Below are 13,934 nucleotides of genomic sequence, written 5' to 3'. Positions count from 1 at the left end.
AGGACGCCCTTCGTCTGCCGCATCAGCGGGAACCAGCATTAAAAAAAATAAATAAATCATTGCGCTGATTGGCAAAGGCGATCTATACGGTTTCTGTAATTTGGTAGATCGCCTGCGATTCTCCACTCTTCCTCGCCAGTCACGATTTTCTATCGTCAGATCGCGCACCCCTAGCATAAGGATTGAATGTACTTGACAGAGGACAATGGTATGACTCAATGTATCATCCATTCACCTGCCTTCCTCTCTCTATCAGTGTGTCCACTTTACTGGCTGCTGTTAAATGCTGTCTCTTGCCTCAGTGCGACTGAAGTCTTTTCTGTGAGAGCCCACGCACTGAAAAGAACACTCTCCTCTGATTCCAATAACCTTGAGCCTCTCACCACACGATATTCAGGCTAACAACCTCATATGACTCACTGAATGTCACTTCTGGCATGGTGATATGACTGTAAACACAATAAATAATGATAGATTTGTTGTCACACCAAACCTGCAGTATATGTAAGAAAGATCAACTTTTAAATATAGAAATGAAAAAGAAATAGCAACCTCCTTGACTCAAACCATTCTGGGTTTAAAAGTCACCACTCCTCTGAAATGGTTCTGTTGGCTGTAACAGAACCCTTAAAAGAAGCCTGAGTGACAGCCAAGTCATCAGTACTTATCCTGCTTGACTTATCGGCTGCATTTGACACTGTCAACCACGGTATCCATTTGTCCATACTCTCTAGCAAGAGCATCACAGGGAGAGCACACTCCTGGTATGAATCATACCTCACTGGTCGGTCATTCAAGTGTCCTGGCTTGGTCACACTTCTGCAGCGCAGCACCTCGCCACAGGGGTCCCCCAAGGTTCAGTACTGGGACTTCTTCTCTTTGCCTTATACACCACCTCACTGGGCCAGATCATCCGATCACATGGCTTCTCATAACAATGCTATGCTGATGATACCCAGCTCTATCTGTCATTCCCACCTGACGACCACACGTCCACAGGACGAATCTCAGACTGTCTCTTTGACATATTGACATGGATGAAAGCCCATCACCTCCAACTAAACCTCTCTAAAACTGAACTGCTCTTCTTCCCAGCCAAATCAGCCACACACCACAGCATCTGCATCCAAACTGAATCCCTATCTCTTGCTCAATCAAAGGTAGCTAGAAACTTGGGTGTCATGATTGATGACCAGTTGACCTTTAAAGATCATGTTACCTCTGTCGCTCCATCGCTCCGCTTTGCATCGTTAAACATAGGAAAGATCAGGCCGTACCTAACCCAACACACCACCCAGCTCCTGGTGCAGTCTATGGTCATCTCCCGCCTTGACTACTGCAACGCTCTCCTAACTGGTCTCCAGTGCTGTGAAACTTCTGCAGATGGGCCAGAACACGACGGCGCGGACTGAGCTCCACTGGCTACCTTTAGCCGCCCGCATCAAATTCAAGTCATTAATATTAGCCTACAAAGTGCTTAATGGAATGGCTCCCATCTACTTGAAGAAACTCTTGAAGGCCCTGCTCTTCAGAGAGCATCTCCTACCCTAGCACCTACCCTGTACTTCCCTTTCTCTTTCTGTACTTCCCTCTACGCCTGCACTCTATTTCTACACTGTCACCTCAGACAGTCTGACTAGAGGTTTTCCTTCTATGTAGCTTATTGTTAGCTTTGATGTTAGCTGTAATATTACATCCTCATTTGTAAGTCGCTTTGGAAAAAAGCGACTTACAAATGCATAAACAGGAACATAAAAATAAACAATGTTTTAAACTTTTTTTTTACTTCATTTCCATGCATCTAGTTTCATTTAGACTTCACTTAGCCTGTCCCCAGTGCTTTGCCAGCAATGGTCACCATCCAGCTCTGTTCATTGTCTTTCCATAATTACAGCCCAGTGAAAGCTGACAGCAGAGGAAACTGTCTCTCTGTGCTCCCGTGGGACAAAAATGACCATTACGTAACCAGAGAATGCGCTTTCCTGCCACTGCAGCTCACTTGGGTTTTGGCCACGGATGGGTTTTTAGAGGATGAATAGTTCAAAAGGTCAGAGTCTAAACCTTTGGAAGTAGTGTGAAGGGTCTGTGCAGTGCAACCGATGCATTTATGCCTTTGAAGTTGCAGGATGCCGTAGTTGGGGCTGAGAAAGGAAACACGTCACTGAGGATGTCCTCTGTCACAAGTCAGACACTGAGGAACATTACTTTCCATGGATTTGGATGCAAGACTTCCAGTGCCTTGTAATACTGCTGGCTTGAAATGTGTTACAATACTTTCTTAAAGGGGAACTCCGGGGCATTTGAAGCGTGTTTCCATTGCTAGAGGTTGTCAAATACTGATAGTAGGACACAGAGAGGTGCGTATCTGCGCTCCCTGTGTGGAGATCGCTCTGTCCGCACAGCATGTCATGCGAGGCTAATACGTGGTGGCTAAGGGGCAAGCGCTAACCCTTACACGTAAAACAACAACTTGCACACTGCAGAAACGTCACACCACTTTATAAACCATCCGACAATAAAGTCACAAGCCTTACCATCAAAACCATATGCATGGTTCTTACATTACTGGCATGGGGACGTTACAAAACAACTTTATAAACAGCATGTCACTCACCGGCTGGTTGTAGGCTCGCGCATGTGAAAGCCCAAAAGAGTCGATGGAGAATAATCCCATATACAAAACAATTATCTTCTCTAGAAAAACTGCGTTCAAGTATTTAAAACATTACAACAATACATGCCCAGTAATATTCTTGTAATGTTTTAAGTTGTTGTTTTACGTGGAAGGGTTAGCGCTTGCCCCTTAGCCACCACGTATTAGCCTCGCATGACATGCTGTGCGGACAGAGCGATCTCCACACAGGGAGCGCAGATACGCACCTCTCTGTGTCCTACTATCAGTATTTGACAACCTCTAGCAATGGAAACACGCTTCAAATGCCCCGGAGTTCCCCTTTAATAGGATATTTTGATCATACGACACACAAAATTTGAAAATATTTATTTTCTATCCTGGATTTCAAGACAGTTTATTCTGTTGTAACGATTTATTGGCAACAGGAATAAATGATGCATTCATGAGGACCAGACAGGTAAATAGCCATGGAGAGATTATAAATGTCAACAAAATCAATATCTCCCTTTACAAAAGTCATATCCGTATTCCCTTTTCTATAAAAACATCCTACTTTCCTTGATTCTAACATTCTGTTTTATCTCTTCCTCTCCTTTATAGTTCAACGCTTTTTTTCATCTCCCACTCAGCCTCCTCTGCTTCCTGTCTTATTGATCTCGGCTGACCACACAAATGCCTCCAATATTAGAGAGTAGCAGTCAGCCAATGAACATCATCTGTGTTCACACAGTAGAAGAGAGGAAAGTGAGAGGCATTCTGTACAACAACTACATCTCATAATTTGCCAGTCAGCCTGAATGCATTAGTGCTCTGTTGTTACAATGTCTGCCCATGGCATGTGCAACAAAAGCTGTATGATCACATGAACCTTTTCAGGAATGAAAGAGTTTCAGGGTAAAATGTCTCTAGTGGGGGTGGGTGTAAAATGTTCATCTATGATTGTTAGAGAGCAGTTTTGTTCAAAGGCACAAAAAGACACCCACAACCTGTTAGAAATGTTTTCCTTTAACAGATTTTAAGTAAATGCAGCTGAAGCGTACTTCCAGTTTCCAATAAACCATTCATCTCAGATTGCTTCACAGTGACTATGTTCCAAGGCACAAACAAGAGCACTTGTAGAAAAGTCCAACAACACATTTTGAGTGAATACAGAAGAGCCACACTTCCAGGTTTGACAGCTTTTGTGAAATTAACTGCCACCAGTGCGGTAGCTCTGACTCTCTAGTAAGGAGGGAGATTTCAAACTTAATCAGACTTCATTTTTCTAATCTACCCTGAACAATACCTTAGAGCTCAGGATAAATCCAAAAGAAACATGACAGAAATGAAATTCTAGCTCCCTTAGAAAGATGGGGTAGAGAAAAGACCACCACCATCAGTGTATTGAATTGTTAGTATTTTTTTCACCATTTTCTGCAAAAACTCCCTGATCAGAAGGTAGTTTTCTTATAGGTTTTCATATTTTGTCTCTAAATCTCTTATATCTTCGTATGACGATTCGCAATACTGACATTCTTCTGTTGAGAAAATATAGTGCCAGAGAAAACAACCATCTGCTGCCAAAGTGAGCCAATGGAAATATCTGCATTCTAGCTTGAAAGCTATCTCGAAATTTTATACGTTTATAAGGTTTGAGTTGTTATAGAAGGTTAAAATTCACTCTATGGTGTGAAACTGAAATGGGGCATGCTGTGCTTATTATAAACCAGAGAGATAAGACAGGCCACATCCAACCTGTGTAGGTGTTTGGCCTGTTTTTTTTTTTCAGTTCCAACCAGTATTGTAAATTGATTTTGGGTGGATTTTTTTGTAAGTAAAATCTACCTCTTTTTTTTTCTTTTTTAATTGTCTGAATTGGTAAAGTGAAGTAAAAAAATAAATAAAGATAACTTATTTTATGAAAATAGAAAGAATTGGATGCATATGTTATCAATCCAACCACATCAAGTCGGCGTCGCGGAATCAGCTGAGTCACAACAACATCAATAGTAAAGAGTAGCATGTTCCACAATTTATATGTAAAAGCACACAGTGATATCTGCACATTTAGTTTCTGTTCCAACCTGGCTTGCTGACACAGAGCGTATGAACTTCAGTTCCTTATGCTTTCTATATACGACCCCCTTTCATCCCTCTTTTTCATCCCTGACCACACATCTTTCACATTGTTCTCCTGGAATTTGTTTTCTAGCTTTTTTTCTGTATCTGTAGTTTGGAGTTGGGGAATCACCTCATTGTTCTTTGGGGATCATACTCTCCGCAAAGAGTAATAGTCTGTCACACACTCATGTTATGGTGATGTCATCTCCATGAGGCTCACAGAGGGCATTCCTGTCTGTGGACTTGAAGTATCACCACAGATTTCTCAGTTTCCTAAGACCACTTCACCATAGTTTGTACGGTCTCAGGTTGGCACAAAACAACGGAGCTGAATAGAAACACATTTCATGGCCTGGTCTTCCTAATGAATTTTTTTTTCCTCGTGTGGAGCATTTGACAAACAGTTCACGGGTTAGATTTGTAGCAGAAAGGGAAAAATCTCCCGGTAGCCTGGAAACTACTGAGCTTCTGATGTCACAGACAGCGTTGGCAGCAGCGAAGGGTGTGATATACACTGCTACAAGAATAACACAAATGAACTCTCATCAGTAGATAATATGGAGTATACTCACAACAAGCAGTTCAATGTTACAGAACTTTTCCTTCACAGGTCCAGGATTATACCATCTGTTCTCCCCAGATACCAACCTGATAACATCTGTGGGAAGCAAGCCCAATCCACAGAGACCCCACCCAACAACCCACAGGGTCCAAAGCATATGTAGCTAACATCCTGATGCCACACACTCCAGGACACCCCCCAGATGGTTTTGTCACACCTTGACTGGTCAGAGCTGTTTTGAGAAGCATGAGAAGAGCTACTCTTAATGATGTTTTAGCCGATACATGGATACACACAAGCAAGCCCATAATTCAACGTACATGTCCACACACTATTCTGGAATCAATAACTGTTCATGCAAGTTGTTACATCATGGAATTATGTGCAGTGAGAAAGATAAATGGAATCTAATCAGAGCTTGTGCGATGTTAGCAGCCTTCTTCAATATAAACACAAAATAATCCTGCCCAGTCCACACGAATGCACTCATGACAGTTTCTGCAATGTCCTAATTTTTTGTAGCACAGTAGATGTTAATTCATACCGTCTTCAACTTCAGTATAGACCTACAAGCACTTATTAGGTGCATACATTTGATGATATGTACTAAGGATGTGCATTTCAGACAACAATCTTTAGAATGATTTAAATCAACACCCATCAAGAACAGGTGTTGGCATTTCACATAAGTATGCAACAATTATTCTTTACAATACAACATCACCTGAACATACATGGATGAGAAGTGATGGACAATTAACAAATTAAAAAATAATGGAGTGTAACAGAAAGCAACTTTGCTTAAACTGCATGATGCCCTGAGTCACAGCAACATTTAATATCAGACTCAATGAGCAGAGTTGTGATGTTACAGCTATAACTGTGCACAGTGTATTTTTAACTGAAGGTTTTTCAACCCAAGTTTTAAAGTTTAGTTACATTTTTCTACCATATCCTGACCTTGTATTCACGAAAGTTCAGTTCAGTTCAGTTCAGTTCAGTTGACTTTATTAGTACCCGTAGGTAGATTTGTTCTGCAGAAAATAGGAGAAGGCATCTCCCACACCTTATTAACAGACATTAATTTGACAGAGGACAGGTCAAGACAATACAAAGACAGACATGGCAGGTACTCACAATGCTCACTGAACAGGATAAAAGTAGATATTGCCCACAAGGCAAGGAACAATAAATAAAGGTTGAAACCAGGCTCAGGGTTTCTATAAATAGAATTAAGTAATAAACAAATTGTAAAATAAATCTAAAGTGTGTTAGGTTTTATTTAAAAGAGCGACAGCAGCAGGGACAAAGCTGTTCCTATAGCGTGTGGTCCTAGTTCTCAGGACTATAAATCTGCGTCCTGACGGTAGCAGCTGGAACTCGGTAAGGGATGGGAGGCCAAAATTCAAGAGGGTACTTTTGTGAAATTTTGTCTGAAATAAAGATGGAGAGGGCAGGAAGTGCCACCTCATAAGACATTTCTGAATACTTTAACACAGCCGGTAAACACGAACTAACCTTAAAGGGATAGTTCGCCTCTTTTGACATGAAGCTGTATGACATCCCATATTAGCAATATCATTTATGAACATTTTCTTACCCCCTGCTGCGTCCTGTGAGCCGAGTTCCAGCCGAGTTTTGGCGTTGACAAAAGTAGTCCGGCTAGTTGGCTGGGGTCCCGAAAATAAAGCGTCTTGCTTCTCAAAACAAAATGCGTTCAAAAGAGATTTTGCATCACAAAATTGTTCATCCAGAAAAAGTCAGACCTCACAATCGCTTGGCGCTATTTCTCTCTACCTTCGTATCACTACAGGCTGTATAGACCGTGCAGACCGAAGTGCAGACCGAGCAGCAAACACCGTAACAGGTGTGGCTGTCGGCAGGTAGCTGTACGCATTGACATGAAGGGAGGCAAAAATAGCGCCAAGCGATTGTGAGGTCTGATTTTTTTATGGATGAACGATTTTGTGATGCAAATGTATTACTCTTTTGAACGCAGACCGTTAATTTTTTGAGAAGGAAGACCTTTTATTTTTTAAGCCCCAGCCAACTAGCCGGACTACCTTCGTCAACGCCAAAACGAGGCTGGAACTCGGGTCACAGGACGCAGCAGGGGGTAAGAAAATGTTCATAAATGATATTGCTAATATGGGATGTCATACAGCTTCATGTCAAAAGAGGCGAACTGTCCCTTTAACCACATCAGGATGCATACCAACAGGTTGGAAGCAGATCCATCATAAAAAGTAAAGAAAAAGTAAAGACAACCTTTTACATAAGTGACCTATTGGAGTAACACAGAACCATAAATCCATTCAAAGTGGATTTGCAGATTTAACAGTATACACCATAGCCTTTCTTAGTCAATTATTCTGAGAGGCCTAAGAAACTGCTTCTGGTTCCCTACCCCACAGCTCGGTCCCAACTCAGCTAACTATCCAGTAAATAAACACAACATTTAACTATTCAAGTGTCAATCACACAGCAATGTGACAGCACCACAAATTCTGATGAACCCTGTGACAAAGTTCCAAAGAGTTTTTTATGATATCTGGAATGTTTGGCTTTCTCCGTCTTCAAATTTCCCAGAAATCCTCTTTAAAGCTGCCGTTGGCAGGTTTTCAAAATTCCGAGTCTAAAGTCGGAAAATTCGAACTGATACAACTTTCAGGTCCCTCCCCAACCTCTACCAAGCTCCAAACCGCCCCCCAAACCCCTCCCCTTCGTGGACGAGGTTGTGCACGCGAGTTCACACAGCGTGTGCACAAGCTGTGATTGACAGGTAGCGATTCCTCCCCCCTAACGTGATTGGTTAAAAACAGCCGGGAGCGCTCGGTTTTTGCAAGCACGATTACAGGCTTCAGAGGGAGCTACAGAATTCGGGATTTTTTCCTAAACAGCCTATTTAATATTCTACTTCCAGTAGGGTGACCAGATGAGGTTGGCTGAAATTTGGGACGGGGGCGCGCGCACGCGGGTGGGCTGACTTACATGTACAGTAATAAAATGCTTTGTCGTCGGTGTTCTAGTGTAGATTGGGTATAATTGCAATAAAAGACGCACACTCCGGTAATATCATGGCAAGTTCCAGTGCATTGGTATAATGTACATAGTCCAAAATTCCGGGGTTCATAAAATTAACATGAAAGTTAAAATTAACTTTAACTTTTAACATGACGAACTGAACGTACAAAACATCAAAACGCATTATAGCCTATTAAATTGTAGGCTATATCGCTATTCAAACATTGATTATTGTTACATCTCATTGAGATTGGCGTGTTTCTTCCTACTGTTATGGCATTCGTGCAGTGTAGTTTACTACTAGCATGCAGTTTAACATCATATTCTCCACCGTGGGAAACGCCAAACTCCTTCCTGCACACTTTACAGATCGCCTTAAATTCATCCGTCAATGCATTTGTAAGCCATGAATATTTGCCCTCCCATTCCTTCCTGTACCTGCATTGTCGCTTTTGTGTTTTTGCTTGGTGGTGTGGCTCTTCGTCTGCCAGTTCGCTAGCTATTGTGTGTCAGTGAAAGTGAATTTTCGCGCCGGTCATTGTTCGCGCTTACTGTTGCAATGGAATGGAATTAGAATGTCCTAAAGATAACAAAATAGATACATTGTAGCAGCACGCAGCCACTTAACATTTGCGGCTGCGCAAGCAAGCAGCCTCTAGGTGGCACAGACGGCAGTAGCATTAGTTTGAGATGTGTACTTTACCTGGGGTTAAAAAGTAATTATTTGGCATAAGTTTAATTTTCGGGACAAGTACAGCCAGATTCGGGATTCGGGACAAAAGCTTAGAATTCGGGACTGTCACGAATTTTTCGGGACATCTGGTCACCCTAACTTCCAGAATCCCATGACAGTTCAAGCTAATAATGACTAAAAAAAAGTTGCCGACGGCACCTTTAACCTTGAGTTCAGGTGACTGCGGGGAAAAGTCAGTTATCAACACTTAGCACGTCTTAGTCTTCCTTTCTTCCTCGCGTGGCTCTTGTGAAGCTCTCAGGTCTGTTTAGGCTAAACCGTGGATCCTTCATATGGAGCGCTGCTTCTCTGTGGTCGGCGTGGAATCAGAGCAAGTTCAATAGAACACCAAGTTTAACCGTGGGATCGACCCCACTCGTATTTACCTAGTTACGTACACCTCTCTGTTACTGCCTAAAGTCGCAGAGTTTAATTTTTCAATGACGATGTTTCCCATCTGCCATAATTGAAGTTCAGGATGTCTTTGCCCATTTTGAATGTGTGACTTTGTTCTCTGCCTAAAAAAGCTGCTTAGAGATGCTGCTTGTCCTCTGAAACCACTGGACTGCTGTCTTTTAACTGCCGCTTTTTGTGTTCTTTATTTAGCAATTCTGCATCTGATAAAGACACTTTTCTGTTTCTCTACAAAACATTATGACCTTTTGCAAAAAAAGTCAGACAGTGATATTTACACAGACCTGACTAAGATATGTTGAACAGCTGGAAACGTGTCCAAGAAAAAGCCAGTTTACACGCAGGTTTTTGTCTGGCTTACTGGCCACAGACTGTTACCAAACTACTGACTGATGCTTAAAGGAAAATAATAAAACCAGGAAACAACTAAACGTCTCATACACTAATAATGCAGCAGTAATCGTTGCTGTATTTTCCTTCCTTATAAACATGTGTACATAATGACTCTGAAAGGCCGTAGAGAAACCACTAAAATATTCAAGCAGGTTCGACCCAACGAAATGCAACAGAAAGTAGCGAGGCTATGGGAGACAGTGCGATCACATTCTGAGGATGCGCACAGGAGACACAGATGCTCAGTCATCTTCCCTGTTACCTGTGGGATTTTTACCAGCTGCTTCCTCTGTCTGTGCATCTTCTGCTCGGAAGTGTTGGCGTGTTCAGGGATGACACACATGGACTAATGAAAAGTGAGCCACCGCTGACAATGTAGAGCCGACACTGCTCTGCTAACTGCATTAAAGCTCTCAGAGTCCAGTTTTTGCTGAGCTGAAATCCTCCAGAGTTCTTACCTTTAAAGACAAAATATCAAACTCACAAACACCTCACATACGTCTGATCGTTTACTTCCAAACATAAAGATCACTCGCCCGATGGACCGTGTGTCTAAAGCTACTCCTCCGAGTTGCAATACTCAGCACTACAGCAACATAACTGGTAATCATTAAATCTGGTGCAATGCTTCGTCAGATACAACAGGGTGAATAGAGGGTCACAGAAACGCTGTAGCATGATAATCACTTCACTTTAGTGCATTATAGATGAAATACACAGACTGTTCTGACAGTCCTATAAATACTGCTGAAGCAGTGGGGAGGTGAAGAGCTGGAGTTTCTCTGACTGGCTGAATGAATCACCTGATCCCACTCCAACCGAGCCGCAGTTCAATGACCCGATTAAAGACAGAGAGACCTTCAGCAGACAATAAGATGAGCGGCGCTCCGGTGACAGACAGCGAGAGCATCGCTCCAGCAAAGATTCGGTGGAGTGGCTGGAGTTGGGCTGAGGAGGATTTCCCCACTTTAAGATCACACGTGTTTGCATCAAATAATGAGTCTGTGCTTCTCTTTGAAAGCATGATTAGGACTATTTGAACATGCAATAGTGTTTGAATGTAGAAATAATCAGGCACAGGATGTTTAATGAACCGATGCGCACATTTAATTTAATTTCTGAAACGCTTTCAGTTCTGCTGATTAAAGCTAATTCAACCGAACGAGGGAAAGTCTGCACATTTGCTTCTTCCTTCGTGTTTACGCCCAAATCAAACGCTGTTTTTAGTTTGTGATGCTGAGAATTTTTGCACAAACCTGATTTTTGGCAATAAGCGAGTGCAGACGCTTCCGTTTCCAGATCAATGTTTTTTTTCCGCTCGTTCCCCTTTAATCACAGTGACAACGATAACAAAGCACAGCTCCACCATTGACTGCCTTTCTCTGCAAGGGTTTCCTAGCAGCAAGGAGATGTGATTACACACAGCTGCATAACTAACTCCCCCCAATCATCTGCATATGAAGTATGTGTAACGCAGATTCAGAAGTCCTCATACGGTACTCGTATGCTGGTTAGATGACAGCTGTTGGCCAGAAAGGGAAAGAATCAGCGTCCACCCAAGAGAGCAGGAGGAATGTGGCCTCGTAGAGGAAAGTCTGAGCATCTCTGCCGCCCTTATATGGGTGGATGGATGAAAACCTTGCAATATCTGAGCAGTACGGAAATTTGTTTGAATGCATATTCCAAAAGACTGAAGACTATGAAGAGACCTTAATACTCAGATGATTCTTAAAGGTGTACAAAGCTGAAGTGTTTTCAGCCAGAGGCTTCATCCGCTCTGCTGCTATAAGGTCCCGTCCACAGAGATAACTACAATTTCTTCTTATCATTTAACTTCATGCCCCCCCCACCCCACATTGGATCCACTATAACATACACTGCAACCGCCTAGTTTCCATTTGTGATGAACAAAGTTTTGTTTAATTCATTAGGACAGTTTAACTTGTGAAAAACATCCCGGGGTCTAAAGTGCTGCTTTGGGAGTTTCGGCGTGTCCTTTGTCTGAGGTCAAAGATTCGGAACACAACACAACTCAGGACCAGTCATCAAAGTGAATCAGTCTGAGGGCGTGATTTCCCCCACGGCAGCAGGCTCACATTCAAAATGGATGTTCTCACTAAGTAAGCTAAATGAAATAAAATAATAATGACAAGAGTTAATATTACATGAACTGACACACGGGTCGGTGGTGCAGGACTGGTCAGAGGTAACAGGGATTGTGAGAGCAGTTTTCTGTCTAATAAAAATAGAGCCCTTCTACTCCTCCTGAATAATCCTTTAAACCCAAATGATGTGAAACGAATAAAAAAAGAAAAACATTCCCCTGGCTGGGAGTTAAAATGGGCTTCTGAAAAAAATCAAGGGTGGCCAACAGAGTGGTGTCAGGCGAAGGGTTAAGTAAGCTGATAAACTGTGAAAGGATAAGGGTCTTTATTCATCTCCCTATCCTGTGTGAGTGTGTGTCCTAGAGGCCCAGTGACCTACTGAGGGGGAGAGAGGGTCTGAGCACAAAGACAAAGGATGACGGAATCTCAGGTAGCTCCCCTCTGTGTGTTCCCACCAAACAAAGCAGAGTGGGGATGTGCGTCCCTCTTCTCCCCCATTAAGATGAGCTATCATCACCCCACCAGAAAATAAATAAACCTCTTGTTTATCTTACATATGTTTTTATTCTCATGTTCTACGCATCTGTGGAAATGGGCGCAGCGTCAAGCCGTGTGCGAGTCCGGATTTTTAGAGCTTTCGCGTCCCGGAGGAGTCACTCGCATCCCGAAGTTGACAGGCGGTGTCACGCGCGTCACGAAAAGCCACATTTATCCTTCGTGGCGGGTGCAGTTAGGGCTTCCAGCGAGGGGATGTCGGGGTGATGACAGTTTGGAACTGAAGCGGGTGAACACAATAAGGAGCGCTACTTATGGAGGCTGCGTGCCGGCGGACTGATGAACCCACCCGCAAAAAAAAAAAACAGGATAAATCTCTGACTAACCAAATATCTTGTCGAAAGTCTGACGTTACTTCAGCTGCAATTTAATGGCAGGCAACACTCACCTCTAAAAATATCCACAATGTCAAGGCTAAACCGGCCAGTGGGTTCCTCATATCTCCGCCGAGAGGAGGCTGGAAGCCGGGCTCCGCTTGTGGAGAGGAGAGAGACGCGGAGGAGATGCTCCTGCTCCCCTAAGACGCTTTCATCCCGCCGCTGGAGACACCCGCAGGGCCAGCCGCTCTCAGACGGAATCGGACAGAAAGCAAACCGAGAGCAGCTCAGACGGTCCTCAGACGGAGATTAATGGTGTAGCGGGAGGCTGCATCAGCCTGTGATGTTGCTTTATTCCACGCCCATTTTCCTCAGACCCCTCCACCACACACACACACACACACACACATACACACACACAGAGCACTCTATATATAAACACACAGAACACATATAGTATGGTTTCCATCACTTTGGTGACTTACTCGCATTCATTTTTCATTTTTCAGAGGCACAACTGCACTGTGTGCAGATACATCCCCAACAAGCACAATGCTGATCTCAACTTAAACCTATATTAGACCTACATATTAATAATGTGTCGCTACTGATAAATTACTTTATTCAGAATTATTTAATATAATCATTAAATAATGTCAGATTGAACCAAACTATATATTCCTACAGGGGGCAGTATCCCAACATTCAGCTGGTCCCGGATGTGTGTCTGTATTGTAATTATAACACATTGTTTTTATTTGTTTCCTGTTGGGATACATTATAACGTCTCTTTAGTCAAGAACAGGGCAGCGACACAACGTTTTTTATGGCTCAGTTGACATTAAATCAATTACAGCTAAGGTGAAAATCGAAGAGATCATGTGACTTTTTGGGGAAAGATCCTTGTGTTTTAAAAACACATTGATATGGAAGCCCATTTCCGCCGCTTGTAAATCCAAAAATGTCCACACCGTATCTCATAAGTATTAGATTAAAAGTCAGAATTGTGACTTTAAATCTCATAATTATGAGATACATTGTGGGCATTTTAATTCGCAAGTGGCACAAATGGGCTTCCATACATTTTTCAAATGAA

The 13,934-nt window shown here is 42.7% G+C and overlaps 1 protein-coding gene across 1 annotated transcript in view; it reads right to left on the bottom strand.

The window, feature by feature from the left end:
• The window catches only part of vopp1b (VOPP1 WW domain binding protein b), a 39,631-nt gene extending 26,501 nt beyond the window's left edge, over positions 1 to 13,130 (bottom strand). Inside the window, exon 1 of the mRNA XM_075452731.1 lies at positions 12,910 to 13,130. Coding sequence (XP_075308846.1) covers positions 12,910 to 12,960 — 51 coding nt within the window. The 5' untranslated portion in view covers positions 12,961 to 13,130. The remainder of the gene's footprint in view (positions 1 to 12,909) is intronic.
• Positions 13,131 to 13,934: the final 804 nt, after the last annotated feature.

Source organism: Odontesthes bonariensis, chromosome 20, assembly GCF_027942865.1.
Source record: "Odontesthes bonariensis isolate fOdoBon6 chromosome 20, fOdoBon6.hap1, whole genome shotgun sequence".
Lineage (NCBI taxonomy): Eukaryota > Metazoa > Chordata > Actinopteri > Atheriniformes > Atherinopsidae > Odontesthes > Odontesthes bonariensis.
Note: the sequence above shows the minus strand (reverse complement) of the source record. Positions and strands in the feature narration are given on the sequence as shown.